The sequence below is a fragment of the Oncorhynchus mykiss genome, unplaced genomic scaffold, assembly GCF_013265735.2.
Source record: "Oncorhynchus mykiss isolate Arlee unplaced genomic scaffold, USDA_OmykA_1.1 un_scaffold_190, whole genome shotgun sequence".
Classification (NCBI taxonomy): Eukaryota; Metazoa; Chordata; class Actinopteri; order Salmoniformes; family Salmonidae; genus Oncorhynchus; species Oncorhynchus mykiss.
Genome location: NW_023493676.1, coordinates 281,083 through 301,247, shown reverse-complemented (window position 1 = coordinate 301,247; position 20,165 = coordinate 281,083). Strand labels below are relative to the sequence as shown.

At 42.8% G+C, this 20,165-nt stretch overlaps 1 protein-coding gene across 1 annotated transcript; it reads left to right on the top strand.

The window, feature by feature from the left end:
* The first annotated feature begins 12,873 nt into the window (after positions 1-12,873).
* On the top strand, positions 12,874-13,356 carry LOC118947710 (zinc finger protein 883-like). Its single transcript, XM_036972709.1, has one exon. The coding sequence runs from the start codon at positions 12,874-12,876 to the stop codon at positions 13,354-13,356; it is 483 nt and encodes a 160-aa protein (XP_036828604.1).
* The last annotated feature ends 6,809 nt before the right edge of the window (positions 13,357-20,165 follow it).

The following is a 20,165-nucleotide window of genomic DNA, read 5'->3' as shown; positions in this document are numbered from 1 at the left end:
GTTCGGTGTAGTTGCTATCAGTTTTAGGAACATATGATGATGTCATAGTGAATTCATGTGAATGAACAAGCCCTTTCAGACTTTATAATATGGCTGTATATAAACTTACTCTATCTAGTTACTATCAGTTTTTAGGAACATCTACCCAAAATATTTCACCTTATTTTTTTTTTTACTTTAGCCAAAATGTCATGACATCAGTGACAGTCAAGATAGAAAACATTACATAGCGTGCCGAACCCTTTCAACAACGGGGAGATGTTACTGATGTGCTTTCTGTCTTCGACATAAAAACAAGTTTTGCACTTCCACACAAAATTACTTCTTTAGTTATTTTATGTTTAAGGAAGTGTGTAGGTCACATTCTGTATCATACAGCTATGAAAGTTATATATTTAGAACCTGCTGATTGGAATCCAGCGACGTCTGTGTCATAGAACTGTTTCGTTTTTTGTGTTCTGACTTGTAAAACAGAATGAATAAAATAAGTCATGTAAACATTATCAGTAATTACTAGGAAAACTCTACAACATTTGTTTTAATGTCACACCAAGATTGTTAAAACTGGCCCTTAGGTTATTGAGGGATCTGATTAGGATTTACTCTCGTAGCAAGGCCGTTTTATCATGTGGAGGTTTCATTCAGGTCTCTATTTTAAAAAACACACTATCTTTGGCAGGAGAAAGACCAGACTCAGAGGAACCAGAGCCAGGGACGTCCAAACCAGCAAGAAGACACCAGTGCTCCCACTGTGGAAAGGGTTGTAACCGGTTATGGGACCTGAAACAACACGAGATAATACACACCGGGGAGAAGCCTTACCACTGCTCCCAGTGTGGAAAGAGTTTTAACCAGAAAGGACACCTGATCCAACATAAGAGAATACACACAGGGAAGAAGCCTTACGACTGCTCCCAGTGTGGAAAGGGTTTTAACCAGAAAAGTTACCTGAAAAAACACGAGAGGATACACACAGAGGAGAGGCCTTACCACTGCCCCCAGTGTGGAAAGAGTTTTACCTACTTGTGTAATCTGAAAACACATGAGAGAATACACACAGGAGAAAAGCTGTACTGCTGCTCCCAGTGTGGAAGGAGTTTTACCCACTTACGTAACCTGAAAACACATGAGAGAATACACACAGGGGAGAAGCCTTACCATTGCTCCCAGTGTGGAAAGAATTTTGCCCACTTAAATAACCTGAAAACACATGAGCAAGTACACACAGGTGATAAGCCTTACTGCTGCCCCCAGTGTGGAAAGAGTTTTAACCAGAAAAGCTACCTGAAAAAACACGAGAGAGTACACACAGGAGAAAAGCCTTACCACTGCTCCCAGTGTGGGAAGGGTTGTAACCAGTTAGGTGACCTGAAACGACATGAGAGAATACACACAGGAGAAAAGCTGTACCACTGCTCCCAGTGTGGAAAGGCTTGTAACCACCTAGGTGACCTGAAACGACATGAAAGAATACACACAGGAGAAAATCTGTACTATTGCTCCCAGTGTGGAAAGGGTTGTAACCACTTAGGTGACCTGAAACGACATGAGAGAATACACGCAGCAGAAAAGCTGTACCACTGCTCCCAGTGTGGAAAGAGTTTTACCCACTTACGTAACCTGAAAACACATGAGATAATACATACAGGGGAGAAGCCTTACCACTGCTCTCAGTGTGGAAAACGTTTTATCCACTTTTGTAACCTGAAAACACACGAGCAATTACACACAGGGGAGAAGCCTTACCACTGCTCCCAGTGTGGAATGCGTTTTAATCAGAAAAGCTACCTTAAAAAACACGAGAGATCACACACAGTAGAGAAGCCTTATCACTGCTCTCAGTGTGGAAAGGGTTGTAACCAGTTAGGGGACCTGAAACGACATGAGAGAATACACACAGGAGAGAAATCTTACCACTGCTCCCAGTGTGGAAAGGGTTTTAACCAGTTAGGGGACCTGAAACGGCATGAGAGAATACACACAGGAGAGAAGGCTTATCGCTGCTCCCAGTGTGGAAGGGGTTTTAACCAGTTAGGGGACCTGAAACGGCATGAGAGAATACACACAGCAGAAAAGCTGTACCACTGCTCCCAGTGTGGAAAGAGTTTTACCCAGTTATTGAACTTGAAAACACATGAGAGAATACACACACAGGGGAGAAGCCTTACCACTCCTCCCAGTGTGGAAATCGTTTTGATCAGTTAGGTAACATGAGAACACATGAGATAAAACACACAGGAGATCAGGATGTAGGCTACTGAACAGTAGGAAAGAGGACAGATTTAGGCTGCTGAACAGTAGGACAAATATATGCCTCTGAACAGTGGGACATCGGAGAGGTGCAAGCCTGATACGTGGTGGAGAGTAGGCTGCAGAGACTCGGGAAATTTGTGTTTGGTATTGACTTTCCAGTGTTTTCTCTACTGCATGTATTTTTATGTAAATAAACTTATCTCATACTGATTTTGGGGATAATTAAGCACTGGCCCATAGGGATGTGTATCATAGGATATCATAGGGAATCATAAGGATGTGTATCATAGGGAATCATAGGATATCATAGGGATGTGTATCATAGGATATCATAGGGATGTGTATCACAGTATCATAGGATATCATAGGATATCACAGGGATGTGTATCACAGTATCATAGGATATCATGGGGATGTGTATCATAGTAGTGTCCTGAATGGTCCTATAATGTAAACTTCCCAACAGGAAATAAATTCTAAACAAAATCATTTTCACTTTTAAGTTTCAATTATATTTTCATCAAACGAACAAGCAAATACTTTATGAATCTATTGTCACTAATCAACTTGCAAGGTTCCACAGATCAAAAGAGCCTTGCAGATTGATGGCTGGGGCCCATCCGATGATAAGAGTCTGGGAAGATCCAATAGCCATATTTGACACATTTGTTAGAAGTAGTGTAAGATGGTAGTGTCTGTAATTTTTCCATTTGTTAGAAGTAGTGTAAGATGGTAGTGTCTGTAATTTTACCATTTGTTAGAAGTAGTGTAAGATGGTAGTGTCTGTAATTTTGCCATTTGCTAGAAGTAGTGTAAGATGGTAGTGTCTGTAATTTTACCAAAATCAAATTGTATTGGTCACATATACGTGGTTAGCAGATGTTTTTTGCGGGTGCAGTGATATGCTTGTTCTTCTAGCTTAGACAGTGCAGTAATATCTAACAGATTACGCAACATATAACCAATACACACACATCTAAGTAGGAATGAATTAAGACTGAATACATATATGGACGAGCGACGTCAGAGCGGAACGGACTAAGTTACAGTGGAATAGTATAGAATAGAGTATGTACACATGAGATGAGTAATGCAAGATATGTAAACACTATTAAAGTGACTAGTGTTCCATTCCTTAAAGTGGCCAGTGATTTCTGGTCTATGCCAATAGGCAGCAGCCTCTAATGTGCTAGTGATGGCTGTTTAACAGTCTGATGGCCTTGAGATATAAGCTGTTTTTCAGTCTCTCGGTCCCAGCTTTGATGCACCTGTGCTGACCTCGCCTTCTGGATGATAGCGGGGTGAACAGACAGTGGCTCGGGTGGTTGATGTTATTTTTGGCCTTCCTGTGGCATCAGGTGCTGTTGGAGGTCGAGAAGTTTGCCCCCCCGATAATGCGTTGGGCAGATCGCACCACCCTCTGGAGAGCTTTGTAGTTGAAGGGCAGTGGTACAGCCCGACAGGATGCTCTCAATTGTGCATCTGTAAAGGTTTTGTGAGGGTTTTAGGTGTCAAGCCAAATATCCATTAGCCTTCCCGGCTGTATGTAATGAAACAAAACAATTCCTGAGCAAATAACGTAAAACAAATAGTACAAAAACAAACAAAATACCGCAGAGTTGTTTAATTAAGAACTAATCATCTCCGTCGACGCCATCATTTTACATCTATAGCTAACACAATAGTTAGCAAGTTACCTTGTCAATCAGGTTGCTATGGGGGGGAGGGTCATGTCCAGCAGTTTTACTCACAGCAGGGTATTCAAGTAGATTTTTTTTTTCATTTGAAAAGGTGTCTTTTTAGTGAACTGTGCTGGAGAGGCTGAAAGAACTTGACCGTTCCATAGCAACGGGCCTTGACAAGATTCCTGCCAGATTTTCTAAAGGATGCTGCGGTATTGTCATGAGTAACTCACATTGTGACTCCGTCTCTTTGAACTAGGGGTATTTCCCCCAGTGAACTAAAACCTGCAAGGGTCATTCCTTTTATATATATAAAAAAAAGAGAATACGTTAGATCATGGAAACTATCGGCCTAACTCTCAATCCCGTGTGCTTTATCGAAGGTCACGGAAAAAGATTATGTTCAAGCAGATTGACAGTTCTATTTCCTTACATTACCTATTATATGAGCTCCAATTTGGCTTCAGGAAATCCCATTCCACCTGACACCCGCCTACTATATCTGACTGAGGGCATAAGGAAGGAAGTAGACGGAGGAACATTTTGTGGTACGGTTATGTTAGATCTTCAAAAGGCGTTCGATACAGTGGATCTTGAGATTCTGTTCATCAAACTAAGAGCCATGGGCTTTAACTTCTTAGGGCTTGGGGGCAGCATTGGGAAGTTTGGATTGGCTTTAACAATTTAGCAGTGAAATGGGGTCAGCCCTTACCTGCAAGGAAGAAAACAGATGGTGGAATGTGGATGGGACCCTGTCTAAACCCAAAATCTGGAACTGCGGGGTTCCCCAAGGGAGTATACTGGGTCCACTTTTATTTCTATTGTATATAAATGATCTGAAATCTGCCTGTACATGTGACCTTTTCCTATATGCAGATGATTCAAAAATGTGGTTGAGAAAGACAAAGGGGATGTCAGCTCAGGGATTTGAACTTGCAACCTTTCGGTTACTAGTCCAAAGCTCTAACCACTAGGCTACTCTGCCGTCCCACCTAAAGTAGGTGGAGGGGAGAGGGAAATGCCCGGTATGGCATGTGGTCTGCTTTTTTGGTGCCTGTTGTTTATTATATTGTGATTGTCTTGTGTATATATATATATATATATATATATCTGTTAAGCATGATTGTGTTATCCTTCATGATTTTCTTAAATTGTATGTGGAGGCGTCACCAGCTGGAGCAACCTTATGTATGTGTTTTACAAATTGTCTATTAAATTCAATCAATATACATGTTCATATTAAGCTTCTACTTCTGTGTACAGGAAAGTATTATTTGTAAGATGGAATAGAAAATATATCAACTTATTGTTAAATTATTATGACGTTCTTTCCAACACAAAAAGTGTTGTAACGATTGTTTCCAAACTGCGTTACCCACTCCAGTCAACAGATGGCGATGAGCGTCTTTTAGGTGATGCTTCTTGCGTGACGTATAATGGACTGGACGGGACGCTTCTTCAGGAACAACAAGGCGCCAACTCTTTCAACCACCTCGGTAGCCTGCTAGCCAACATAAAACTGTAAGATTGATTATTTAGACCATGTTAATGTACATTAGCTAATCTCAGTGTTTTAAACAAAATTCTGTTGACGTATCTACTGGTGAACTTTAACCTAATGTGCTTGTTCAATTTGCAAACTTTAAAGATTGATACTGAGGTTAGCACTAGTCTATTATCTAATGCTAAATAACTAGCTAACATCCCGGACCATGAGCTCACTAAACTACAATTCCCCTGCTAAAGAAGAGGAGGTCTGCTGGACGGAGAAAGAAGCTCTAGAGCTGAACATTGTCGTAAAAGAAGAAGAAGAGGAGGCTGTTATAGTGAAAGGAGAGGAAGAAGCTTTCAGAATGGAAGAGGAGGCTGTTATAGTGAAAGAAGAAGAAGAGGATGTTGCTGTGAAAAAAGATACAGAACCTTTAGGAGTGGGAGAGGGGATAGAGGCTGCCAGAGTGGAAGAGGTGGTAGAAGCTGTCAGGATGAAAGAGGAGGATGTTATAGGGGAATGAGAGGAAGAAGATGCTGCCTCAATAAAGGTGAAGGAGGAAGTCGTTTTGGGAGTGAAAGAGGAGGAGACAGAAGATCCGATTAACACCAGTGAGTTCTGTCTTAAAAACACGTGTGTTTTTAAAGGGGCATTATACTGAAGTTCAACACTTGAATATGTTGTTCAGTACTGTAGGACATGTTTAATTGCCATTGGAACATATATTTTTGAGACTTAAATGTGAATCAATTGTTAAAGGTGCAATCCGTCATTGGTACGTATATTTTTGTTACTTTTATATTAGATTAATGGAATTTTCCATGTGGTCTATATTAAAGTGCTCTTCATCTAATATAACAGGCTTTTAAAAGTCAATATTGGTGCATCATTTATACTTAGAATATCAAAGATCAATGGGACGCAAAATTCACCCAATTCATCGAATGATCCTTTTACATTTGCATCACAAACAATATTTTATAAAATCAGCCGTTTTTAGGCCCTTTTTAGACATATTAATGCCTCTTGTAAGGCTCTGTGATTGTAATAGTAGATCATAAGTTTACCACCTGTTTGATGTTCTAGTTCACACAGGAGAGAGACATGACTATTATGGATCCTCTGGGGAGCCTCGACAACATCCTGATGCTGACGAGGCAGAGAAGAGTCTCTCCAGATCAGAACACCAGATGGTACAGCTTGGTCTGGTCTAGCATACAGCTTGGTCTGGTCTAGCATACAGCTTAGTCTGGTCTAGCATACAGCTTGCTCTATCTGGGTCTGGGTTTCTGTAAGGCACTTTATGGCAATAGTGACATCAGCATCCATAATGATATGTGTATGTGTCCCCTCTTTATGGTTACCAGGACAACGCTAGCCCTTCCTCCCCCCCGGAGTCCCTGTATCGTGCCTCTCCCGGTAGCACCTTACTGCTGGGTATGAAGAGGTTGTCTGTGCTGCTGGTGGACTGCAGGAAAACAACGGGGCTGAGTGGAACTGTGAGAGGAGGAGCAGAGAAGAAAGGATCAGATTTGACACATCAAAGTAAGTGCTGTAGTTTAGTTTGAACAAATGAAAATAGATCTGCCCTCTATCTGTTACCAGGACAACCAGTCTTGAAGGAGTTCCCACATATGCTAAGCTCATGTAAAAAAAAAAAGTGAACTTCTAAATAAATAAATAATGCCTTTTTTTCACCTTTATTTATCCAAGTTCTCATTTACAACTGGGACCAAGATAAAGCAAAGCAGTGCTACAAAAACAACAACACAGTTACACATGGGATAAACAAAGGTACAGTCAGTAACACAATAGAAAAGTACATGTGTACAACATGTTCAAATATAGTAAGATTAGGAAGGTAAGGAAATAAATAGGCTTAACTAAGTTGCTGTAGGGGGTGCAGAGCTGTTTCTCGGGTAGGGGGAGTAGCTGCAGGGGGTGCAGAGCTGTTTCTCGGGTAGGGGTAGTAGCTGCAGGGGGTGCAGAGCCGTTTCTCGGGTAGGGGTAGTAGCTGCAGGGGGTGCAGAGCTGTTTCTCGGGTAGGGGTAGTAGCTGCAGGGGGTGCAGAGCTGTTTCTCGGGTAGGGGTAGTAGCTGCAGGGGGTGCAGAGCTGTTACTCGGGTAGTGGTAGTAGCTGCAGTGGGTGCAGTTACTCGGGTAGTGGTAGTAGCTGCAGTGGGTGCAGAGCTGTTTCTCGGGTAGGGGTAGTTGCTGCAGGGGGTGCAGAGCTCTTTACCGGGTAGGGGTAGTTGCTGCAGGGGGTGCAGAGCTCTTTACCGGGTAGGGATAGTAGCTGCAGGGGGTGCAGAGCTGTTTCTCGGGTAGGGGTAGCCAGGTGGAAAGCATGGCCAGCTGTAGAAAAATGCGGCTGAGAACGCACCATTGTGGGGCCCCAGTGTTGAGGATCAGTGGGGTGGAGATGTTGTTACCTACCCTCACCACCTGGGGGCGGCCTATCAGGAAGTCCAGGACCCAGTTGCACAGGGCGGGGTCGAGACCCAGGGTATCGAGCTTAATGACGAGTTTGGAGGGTACTATGGTGTTAAATGCTGAGCTGTAGTCGATGAACAGCATTCTTACATAGGTATTCCTCTTGTCCAGATGGTTAGGGCAGTGTGCAGTGTGGTTGAGATTGCGTCGTCTGTGCACCTATTGCGGCGGTAAGCAAAATGGAGTGGGTCTAGGGTGTCAGGTAGGGTGGAGGTGATATGGTCCTTGACTAGTCTCTCAAAGCACTTCATGATGACGGAAGTGAGTGCTACGGGGGGGCGGTAGACGTTTAGCTCAGTTACCTTAGCTTTCTTGGGAACAGGAAAAATGGTGGCCCTCTTGAAGCATGTGGGAACAGCAGACTGGGATAGGGATTGATTGAATATGTCCGTAAACACACCAGCCAGCTGGTCTGCGCATGCTCCGAGGGCGCGGCTGGGGATGCGTCAGGAAAACAACCTCACACTCAACGTCAACAAAACTAAGGAGATGATTGTGGACTTCAGGAAACAGCAGAGGGAACACCCCCCTATCCACATCGATGGAACAGTAGTGGAGAGGGTAGCAAGTTTTAAGTTCCTCGGCATACACATCACAGACAAACTGAATTGGTCCACTCACACAGACAGCATCGTGAAGAAGGCGCAGCAGCGCCTCTTCAACCTCAGGAGGCTGAAGAAATTCGGCTTGTCACCAAAAGCACTCACAAACTTCTACAGATGCACAATCGAGAGCATCCTGGCGGGCTGTATCACCGCCTGGTATGGCAACTGCACCGCCCTCAACCGTAAGGCTCTCCAGAGGGTAGTGAGGTCTGCACAACGCATCACCGGGGGCAAACTACCTGCCCTCCAGGACACCTACACCACCCGATGTCACAGGAAGGCCATAAAGATCATCAAGGACATCAACCACCCGAGCCACTGCCTGTTCACCCCGCTATCATCCAGAAGGCGAGGTCAGTACAGGTGCATCAAAGCTGGGACCGAGAGACTGAAAAACAGCTTCTATCTCAAGGCCATCAGACTGTTAAACAGCCACCACTAACACTGAGTGGCTGCTGCCAACACACTGACACTGACTCAACTCCAGCCACTTTAATAATGGGAATTGATGGGAAATGATGTAAATATATCACTAGCCACTTTAAACAATGCTACCTTATATAAATGTTACTTACCCTACATTATTCATCTCATATGCATACGTATATACTGTACTCTATATCATCGACGGTATCCTTATGTAATACATGTATCACTAGCCACTTTATACTATACTATGCCACTTTGTTTGCATACTCATCTCATTTGTACATACTGTACCCGATACCATCTACTGTATCTTGCCTATGCTGCTCTGTACCATCACTCATTCATATATCCTTATGTACATATTCTTTATCCCCTTACACTGTGTACAAGACAGTAGTTTTGGAATTGTTAGTTAGATTACTTGTTATTACTGCATTGTCGGAACTAGAAGCACAAGCATTTCGCTACACTCGCATTAACATCTGCTAACCACGTGTATGTGACAAATAAAATTTGATTTGATTTGATTTGATTTGGATGCCGTCTGGGCCTGCAGCCTTGCGAGGGTTAACATGTTTAAATGTTTTACTCACCTCGGCTGCAGTGAAGGAGAGGCCGCATGTTTTGGTTGCAGGCCATGTCAGTGGCACTGTATTGTCCTCAAAGCGGACAAAAAAGTTTTTTAGTCTGCCTGGGAGCAAGACATCCTGGTCTTGTTTCTGTCTATAGGCTGGGAGCAACAAAATGGAGTCGTGGTCAGATTGGTCAGACCAGCGTTGAACAGACATGAGCACGGGCGTATCCTGTTTTAGTTTCTGTCTATAGGCTGGGAGCAACAAAATGGAGTCGTGGTCAGATTTGCCGAAAGGAGGATGGGGCTTAGTATGCGTCGTGGAAGTTAGAGTAACAATGATCCAGGATTTTTCTCCGCCTGCGTAGCGCATTTTGGAATTAGTGCTACACGATGCAAATTTCTGTTTGAAAAAGTTAGCCCTTAGCTTTCCTAGCTGACTGTGTATATTGGTTCCTGACTTCCCTGAAAAGTTGCATATCGCTGGCTATTCAATGCTAATGCAGAACGCCACAGGATGTTTTTCTTCTGTTCAAGGGCAGTCAAGTCTGGGGTGAACCAAGGACTATATCAGTTCTTAGTTCTACATTTTTTGAATATTTAAGATGGTGAGGAAATAAATTACTTTTTAAAGAGCAACCAGGCATCCTCTACTGACGGGATGAGGTAAATATCCTACCAGGATATCTGGGCCAGGTCGATTAGCCTGCTTGCTGAAGTGTTTTAGGGAGCGCTTGACAGTGATGAGGGGTGGTCGTTTGACCACGGACGCAGGCAATGAGGCAGTGATCGCTGAGATCCTGGTTGAAGGCAGCAGAGGTGTATTTAGAGGGCAAGTTGGTCAGGATGATATCTATGAGGGTGCCCATGGTTATGGATTTAGGGTTGTACCTGGTAAATTCCTTTATAATTTGTGTGAGATTGAGGGCATCTAGCTTAGATTGTAGGGCGGCCGAGGTGTTAAGCATATCCCAGTTTTGGTCACCTAACAGTACGAACTCTGAAGATAGATCTGGGGCAATCAATTCACATATGGTGTCCAGGGCACAGCTGGGGGCTGAAGGGGGTCTATAACAAGCGGCAACGGTGAGAGACTTGTTTCTGGAAAGGTGGATTTTTAGAAGTAGAAGCTCAATTTGTTTGGGTACAGACCTGGATAGTGCGACAGAACTCTGCAGGCTATCTCTGCAGTAGATTGCAACTCCGCCCCCTTTGGAAGTTCTATCTTGTCAGAAAATGTTGTAGTTGGGGATGAAAATGTCATGATTTTTGGTGATCTTCCTAAACCAGGATTCAGACACGTCTAGGACATTAGGGTTGGCAGAGTGTGCTAAAGCAGTGAATAAAACAAACTTAGGGAGGAGGCTTCTGATGTTAACATTCATAAAACCAAGGCTTTTACAGTTACAGAAGTCAACAAATGAGAGCGCCTGGGGAATGGGAGTGGTGCTGGGGGCTGCAGGGCCTGGGGAATGGGAGTGGTGCTGGGGGCTGCAGGGCCTGGGGAATGGGAGTGGTGCTGGGGGCTGCAGGGGTTAACCTCTACATCACCAGAGGAGGAGTAGGATTAGAGTACGGCTAAAGGCTATAAGAACTGGTCGTCTAGTGCGTTGGGGACAGAGAATAAAAGGAGCAGATTTCTGGGTGTGGTAGAATAGATTCAAGGCATAATGTACAGACAAGGGTATGGTAGGATGTGAGTACAGTGGAGGTAAACCGAGGCATTGAGTGACGATGAGAGATGCTTAGTCTCTAGAGGCACCAGTTAACCCAGGTAAGGTCACTGCATGTGTGGGGGGTGGGACAAAAGGGCTATCTAAGACATGTTGGGCAGGGCTGGGGGCTCTACAGTGAAATAAGACAATAATAACTAACCTAAACAGCAATAGACAAGGCATATTGCCATTAGGGAGAGGCACGTGTAGCTGACTGATCATAGGGTCCAATGAGCAACAATAGGTGAGTCAGGGTGCCGATTCAGTAGTTGCTACTACGCTAGGCGGGCTGGAGACACGGTGATTCAGACCGCTAGCGGGCCGGGGTTAGCAGATGGGCCTATTGCGATGTCGCAACAGAAGAGCCTGTTGAAACCACCTCAGACGATTACGTCGGCAGACCAGTCGTGATAGACCGGCGGCAGTAATGGGTCCAGGCCAATTGGCAAAACAGGTATTGTAGCCCAAGAATAGGCTGGTGGACCGCTTCGGCAAGCCGGGAGATGGGCCTAGTTCGAGGCTAGCTTAAGGCTAACTGGTGCTTGCTTCGGCACAGGGACGTTAGCCAGGAGTAGCCACTCAGATTGCAGCTAGCGAGCTAAGGTGATCCGCTGTAAAGGTTCAGAGCTTGCGGTAGGAATCAGGAGATGTGGTAGAGAAAAAGCAGTCTGATATGCTCTGGGTTAATATTGCAGACTGGCAGGTTTTGACCGAGCTGAAGCTGGCTGGTGTCCGACTTAACGGTGAAGACCGCTACCAGTGGCTAACTGACTAGTAGCTAGTTAGCTGACTAGCTCCTGATGGGGGTTCTGGTTCTAAAGTATAAAAATAGCAGATCCGTACCACATTGGGTGAGGCGGGTTGCAGGAAAGTGAATTCAGTCCGTAGATGGAAAGTGAGATTAAAATATATGAAAAGAAAAATATATATTAAATGATATTTACACGGGACGGGACAAGACAAAACACACGTCCAACTGCTACGCCATCTTGGAATGTGTCAACCCCATCGACAACGGGGAGATGTTACTGATGTGCTTTGTGTCTGTCTCCAATGTAAAAAATAAACTTCCACACAAAATTACTTCTTTACATATTTTAGGTTTAAGGAAGTGTGTAGGCTCAATCTGTATCATACAGTGATGAAGGTTATATATTTATAACCACCTGCTCGATAGGAATCCAGCGATGTCTGTCTTGAGTGATCTAGAACATTCTAGTTTTTTGTGTTCCGACTTATAAAACAGAAAGAATGATAAGTGATGTAAACATATCAGTAATTACCAGGAAGCTCTACAACATTTGTTTTAGAATCACACAAAGATTGTTTTAAATAATTAAATGTTTGAAAACTGGCCTCAGGTTGAGGGATCTGATTTGTATTAAACCTCACAGCAAGGCAGTTTTATCATGGGGAGATTTCATTCTGGTCTCTCTTAAAATCAACACTGTCTTTGGCAGGAGGAAAACCAATCTTGGAGGAACCAAAGCCATCCAAACCAGCACGACGACACCTCTGCTCCCAGATTGGAAATAGTTTTACCAAGTTCGGAAGCCTGAAAAGACATGAGAGGACACACACTGGGGAGAAGCCTTACTCCAAAATAGCAAAACGTCACCTCTGCTCCCATTGTGGGATGAGATTTAGCCAGTTAGTTAGCTTGAAAAGACATGAGAGGGTGTACACAGGAGAAAAGCCACGCCATTGCTCCCAGTGTGGAAAGAGTTTTAAGCGGATAGACACCCTCAAAGCTCATGAGCGAATACACACAGGGAAGAAGCCTTACCGCTGCTCCAAGTGTGGAAAGCGTTTTGGCCTGAAAGCTCATGTGCGAATACATACAGGGGAGAAGCCTTACCACTGCTCCCAGTGTGCAAAGCGGTTTACCCATTTAAGAAGCCTGAAAGAACACATGAGACTGCACACAGGGGAGAAGCCTTACCAATGCGCCCAGTGTGCAAAGCGGTTTACCCATTTAAGAAGCCTGAAAGAACACATGAGACTGCACACAGGGGAGAAGCCTTACAAATGCTCAGACTGTGGGAAGACATGTTACACATCACAGTCACTTAAACATCATGTGCGAATCCACACAGGAGAGAATAATTACTTCTCCTAGCGTGTATATTGATATTTTACATCACATTGACTTAAAATTCATCAGAGAACATACACGGTGCTCCCATGGTTGTATATCGTTGACTGAGAATGTGTTTACTTGTTGTTATGAAATTAAATGGTACAACGTATATTCAAACAAACATATACATGAATTGAATATTGAGTATGTGATAAAGGAATTTATATGTTTATGGTAATGACTAAAATATTCCACCCTGAAAGGAAATGTATTAGAATTACAAGACTATAATTCTCTAAAAGACAAGACTTTACTATTTAGCCATTTAAGTGAGACATTCAACGAAAAGAGGAACTGTCAACAGACAACTTGTGACAACTGTGAAACTGATAACAGGAAGGGGTCTCCCCACCCAGGGAGGGGAGAAACTGTTAGGCTTGCAGACAACTGTGAAACTGATAACAGGAAGGAGGTCTCCCCACCCAGGGAGGGGAGAAACTGTTAGGCTTGCAGACAACTGTGAAACTGATAACAGGAAGGAGGTCTCCCCACCCAGGGAGGGGAGAAACTGTTAGTCTTGCAGACGATTATGTAACATGTTACGGAGAATATGATAATGTAATGTAATGTGTTGGAGTAGACTTGTAAATAGCATTGACAGCGTTAGAGAAGAGGGGCATTTATAAGGGGTATGGTAGATGGTATGACCAATGTAATGTGTTGGAGTAGACTTGTAAATAGCATTGACAGCGTTAGAGAAGAGGGGCATTCATAAGGGGTATGGTAGATGGTATGACCAAATGTGAGGTATGAAAGGCTATGTGCTTGTAGGATTTTCAGAACGTTTTCTGAATAAAGAACTAGCCTATTGCAGACTGGGGGCTTTGTCTAATTATTCATTAACCTTTTAACCTTTTCTTACAAACCTCTGGGAATTGGTCAAAGCTATAGTGATGGTTGGGATAAAGATTCTCGTGACATTATGTCAGTTTGAATATAGAGTAGATCAGATTCCCTGTGTTTAAATGATCATTTCTTAAACTCTTTGTGTGTGTTTGTCTGGGTGTCATTCCTCCAGCACTACAGATAATCAAGTTATATTTGGATGTGATGCATTTGTTCCATTGTTGACATTTGCATTTTTGGCCCACTGATGATTTAATGAAATGAAAATGTTCACAGACTCTGTAATGGAAAATGTTAATTAGAGGTCGACCGATTAATCGGAATGGACGATTAATTAGGGCCGATTTCAAGTTTTCATAACAATCGGAAATCGGCATTTTTGGGCGCCAATTTTTTTATTATTATTCTTTTTTTATTTACACCTTTATTTAACTAGGCAAGTCAGATACGAACGCATTTTTATTTTCAATGACGGCCTAGGAACGTTCTGCCTCGTTCAGGGGCAGCTCGGGGGATCCAATCTTGCAACCTTACTGTTAACTAGTCCATCACTCTAACTACCTGATGACATTGCACTCCACGAGGAGTGTCGTGGAAATTTCCTCTATTTACCAAATCATGGGAGCAAACCACAACACAAGTCAGAGTTAGTTATAAAAGTCCGTCTTTAATTATATGAGCTCTATCACAACCCTGTGACTCTCAGATCGATTCAGTGTCTAACCATGAATTCTCTGAGAGCCCCTTCCACATTGTAAATGAGGTCCTTTATAGTAAAGACACACACACAGGATAAGACAGCATAGACATAATAAATCGTTCAGCTTTGTCTCCTTACTCAAACCCCAGAACCATAAACCAACCCTCCATATCAACAGGCATATATCAAATTGTCATTTAGATACAACCAATTCTAAATACAACCAATCCTGGACAAGCTCACGGAGAGGAGAATGAGGCTATAGGTTAAGATAGAAACAACATTAGAGGGAGCATAGAATGATTCCAGACACTGCCACCCTCCTTTCCCCACTGGGAAAGGTAGGGAGTAAAAGATATGTTTACACATGATGACACTTTGACCTCTCCCCTCTCAGCGGCCCATGCAACTTAGTCTTGACATAGAACAGATAACTGCAACCTCGCCACAGTATTATACAAAAATACCATTCTGATGAGAAGTAACTTACACACATTTGATGAATATAAAACATCTTACATATGTTACCAACAAATTCTGAATCTTCCACGACAGGAAGCCAAGGTAAGTTGCTTGCTAGCATTAAACTTATCTTATAAAAAACAATCAATCAACGACTGTCGTTGCTCCAATGTGTACTTAACCATAAACATCAATTCCTTTCTTAAAATCAATATGCAAGTATATATTTTTAAAACTGCATATTTAGCTAATAGAAATCCAGGTTAGCAGGCAATATTAACCAGGTTAAATTGTGTCACTTGCGTTCAGTGCACGCAGAGTCAGGATATATGCAACAGTTTGGGCCGCCTGGCTCTTTGCAAACTAATTTGCCAGTATTATGGATGCCACCCGTCAGATAAAACACGGAACGGAATAAACGTTTTGATTTCGAGGTGATAGTTTACGGATTTGACCTAAGGCTCGTATTTCGGGTGTCTTTATTATAGTTAAGTCTGTGATTTGATATTTGATAGAGCAGTCTGACTGAGGGGTGGTAGGCAGCAGCAGGCTCGTAATAGTCAAAGGTATGTGGTTTAGAGAGAAATAGTCGACGCGTTATAATTCCTGTAATAACTTGCGGCTGAACTTTATTTATTTATTTCAACTTTATGTAACTTGGAAGGGGTTCCTTTGTTATTTTACACCGTTCATGTCTTCCATGGAGAATGGCTTGATCTACTTCAGATAAGGTCTGTGTTTCGTTCAGGCTTAAACCACCTCTGTTCATGTCTTCCATGGAGAATGTCTTGATCTACTTCAGATAAGGTCTGTGTTTCGTTCAGGCTTAAACCACCTCTGTTCATGTCTTCCATGGAGAATGTCTTGATCCACTTCAGATAAGGTCTGTGTTTCGTTCAGGCTTAAACCACCTCTGTTCATGTCTTCCATGGAGAATGTCTTGATCCACTTCAGATAAGGTCTGTGTTTCGTTCAGGCTTAAACCACCTCTGTTCATGTCTTCCATGGAGAATGTCTTGATCCACTTCAGATAAGGTCTGTGTTTCGTTCAGGCTTAAACCACCTCTGTCCATGTCTTCCATGGAGAATGTCTTGATCCACTTCAGATAAGGTCTGTGTTTCGTGCAGGCTTAAACCACCTCTGTTCCATGTCTTCCATGGAGAATGTCTTGATCCACTTCAGATAAGGTCTGTGTTTCGTTCAGGCTTAAACCACCTCTGTTCATGTCTTCCATGGAGAATGTCTTGATCCACTTCAGATAAGGTCTGTGTTTCGTTCAGGCTTAAACCACCTCTGTTCATGTCTTCCATGGAGAATGTCTTGATCCACTTCAGATAAGGTCTGTGTTTCGTTCAGGCTTAAACCACCTCTGTTCCATGTCTTCCATGGAGAATGTCTTGATCTACTTCAGATAAGGTCTGTGTTTCGTTCAGGCTTAAACCACCTCTGTTCATGTCTTCCATGGAGAATGTCTTGATCCACTTCAGATAAGGTCTGTGTTTCGTTCAGGCTTAAACCACCTCTGTTCATGTCTTCCATGGAGAATGTCTTGATCCACTTCAGATAAGGTCTGTGTTTCGTTCAGGCTTAAACCACCTCTGTTCATGTCTTCCATGGAGAATGTCTTGATCCACTTCAGATAAGGTCTGTGTTTCGTTCAGGCTTAAACCACCTCTGTCCATGTCTTCCATGGAGAATGTCTTGATCCACTTCAGATAAGGTCTGTGTTTCGTGCAGGCTTAAACCACCTCTGTTCCATGTCTTCCATGGAGAATGTCTTGATCCACTTCAGATAAGGTCTGTGTTTCGTTCAGGCTTAAACCACCTCTGTTCATGTCTTCCATGGAGAATGTCTTGATCCACTTCAGATAAGGTCTGTGTTTCGTTCAGGCTTAAACCACCTCTGTTCATGTCTTCCATGGAGAATGTCTTGATCCACTTCAGATAAGGTCTGTGTTTCGTTCAGGCTTAAACCACCTCTGTTCCATGTCTTCCATGGAGAATGTCTTGATCTACTTCAGATAAGGTCTGTGTTTCGTTCAGGCTTAAACCACCTCTGTTCATGTCTTCCATGGAGAATGTCTTGATCCACTTCAGATAAGGTCTGTGTTTCGTTCAGGCTTAAACCACCTCTGTTCCATGTCTTCCATGGAGAATGTCTTGATCTACTTCAGATAAGGTCTGTGTTTCGTTCAGGCTTAAACCACCTCTGTTCATGTCTTCCATGGAGAATGTCTTGATCCACTTCAGATAAGGTCTGTGTTTCGTTCAGGCTTAAACCACCTCTGTTCATGTCTTCCATGGAGAATGTCTTGATCCACTTCAGATAAGGTCTGTGTTTCGTTCAGGCTTAAACCACCTCTGTTCATGTCTTCCATGGAGAATGTCTTGATCTACTTCAGATAAGGTCTGTGTTTCGTTCAGGCTTAAACCACCTCTGTTCATGTCTTCCATAGAGAATGTCTTGATCCACTTCAGATAAGGTCTGTGTTTCGTGCAGGCTTAATAATTTTGCACGCCCAATTTTTCAGTTTTTGATTTGTTAAAAAAGTTTGAAATATCCAATGAATGTCGTTCCACTTCATGATTGAGTCCCACTTGTTGTTGATTCTTCACAAAAAAAATACAGTTTTATATCTTTATGTTTGAAGCCTGAAATGTGGCAAAAGGTCGCAAAAGTTCAAGGGGGCCGAATACTTTCGCAAGGCACTGTACATTCTAAACTTCCATTCATAGGCTAGGTTGTAGCAATCTTATGATGGGTATAGGGAAAATTCTAGTATCATATAGTAGCCTAAACCTGTTGCTGTTACATTGAACAGGGTGAATGGAATATGAATGAAAGTCATCCAATATGCTGTAGTAGAAATAAGGCCATGCTCATGAGAAAACAAATCACATGGGAAGCTGGAAAAACCCAGCAGCGTTGCAGTTCTTGACACAAACCTGCGCCTGGGACCTACTATCATACTCTGTTCAAAGGCTCTTAACTATTTTGTCTTCCCCATTCACCCTCTGAATGGCACACATACACAATCCATGTCTCATATGTCTCAAGGCTTAAAAATCCTTATTTAAGCCATCTCCTCCCCTTCATCTACACTGACTGAAGTGGATTTATATAGTGGCATCAATAAGGGATCATAGCTTTAGCCTGGATTCACCTGGTCAGTTTATGTCATGGAAGGAGCAGGTGTTCTTAATGTTTTGTAGACTCAGTGTAAAGCACCACAGATTATCACGTTCTATTTGCATGTGATGCATTTGTTCTGTTGTTTACAGGATTATTTGTATTTTATAGAGCGTGGCTTTAAGGGAATAGTATGGTCACATGTAGATAAAAACGAATGTGAAAAATTAAGAGAAAATGTGTATTAACACACTACCTATTCATGGAAGTATTTATTCATCATCTACATATTCATATTGAGCTGCTACGTCTGTGTACAGAAACGTATTATTTGTAAGACGTAAGAGAAATTATATCAGCTTATTGTTAAATTATTATAACGTTCTTTCCAATACAGAAGTGTAGTAACCATGGTTTCCAAACTGCGTTACCCACTCCAGCCAGCAGATGGCGATGGGCGTCTTTCAGGTGATGCTTCTTGCGTGACGTGTAATGGACTGGACGGGACGCTTCTTCAGGAACAACAAAGCGTCAACTCTTTCAACCACTTCGATAGCTTGCTAGCCAACCTAAAACTGAAATATTGACGCTTTAGACCATGTTAATGTACATTAGCTAATCTCAGTGTTGTAAACGCAGTTCATTTGACGTATCAACTGGTTAACTTTAACGTAATTTGCTTGTTCAATTTGCAAAGTTGTTAAACATTGATACTGAGCCTAGCCGCTAATGCTACCTTACTAGCACTAGGCTAGTCGCTAATTCTAACATCCCGGACCATGAGTTCACTAAACTACTCCTCCCCTGCTAAAGAAGAGGAGGCCTGCTGTATGCAGAATGAAGCTTTGGGACTGAACATTGTCGTGAAAGAAGAAGATGATGTTATTGAGGAAACAGTGGAAGAACCTTATAGAGAGGAAGAGGATGCTATCGCAGTAGAGGTGAAGAAGGAAGACGTTTTGAGAGTGAAAGAGGAGGAGACAGAATATCAGATTAACACCAGTGAGTACTGTCTTCAACAGGGACACAAACTATGCCGTTGTTGAACTAATGTGTGTTTTTAAAGGGGCATTCTACTGAAGTTCTACACTTGAATATGTTGTTCAGTACTGTAGGAATTCTTAAAGGGTCGATCTGCCTTTGGTACATATATTTTGGGGTCTTTTAAATTAGATGTATTAAATTATCCACGTGGTCTACATTTAAAGTGCATCTCATCTAGTATAACAGGCTTTTAAAATGCAATATTGGAGCATAATTTACACTTAAAATATCAAAGGGAGGCAAAAGGCACCCATTTCGTGGAACAACCCTTTAACATTTGCATTTTAGGCCCTGTTTAGAGATATTAATGCCTCGTCTAAGACATCTGTTTGATGTTCTTGTTCACACAGGAGAGAGACATGACTATTATGGATCCTCTGGGGAGCCTCAACAACATCCTGATGCTGACGAGGCAGAGAAGAGTCTCTCCAGATCAGAACACCAGATGGTACAGCTTGGTCTGGTCTAGCATACAGCTTGCTCTATCTGGGTCTGGGCTTCAGTAAAGCACTTCATGACAGCGGTGACATCAGCATCCATAATGATATGTGTCTGTGTCCCCTCTTTATGGTTACCAGGACAACGCTAGCCCTTCCTCCCTCCCG

What these genes read in the sequence shown, in the direction of transcription:
- LOC118947710 (XM_036972709.1), top strand. Translation starts at nt 12,874, where the DNA reads ATGAGATTTAGCCAGTTAGTTAGCTTGAAAAGACATGAGAGGGTGTAC.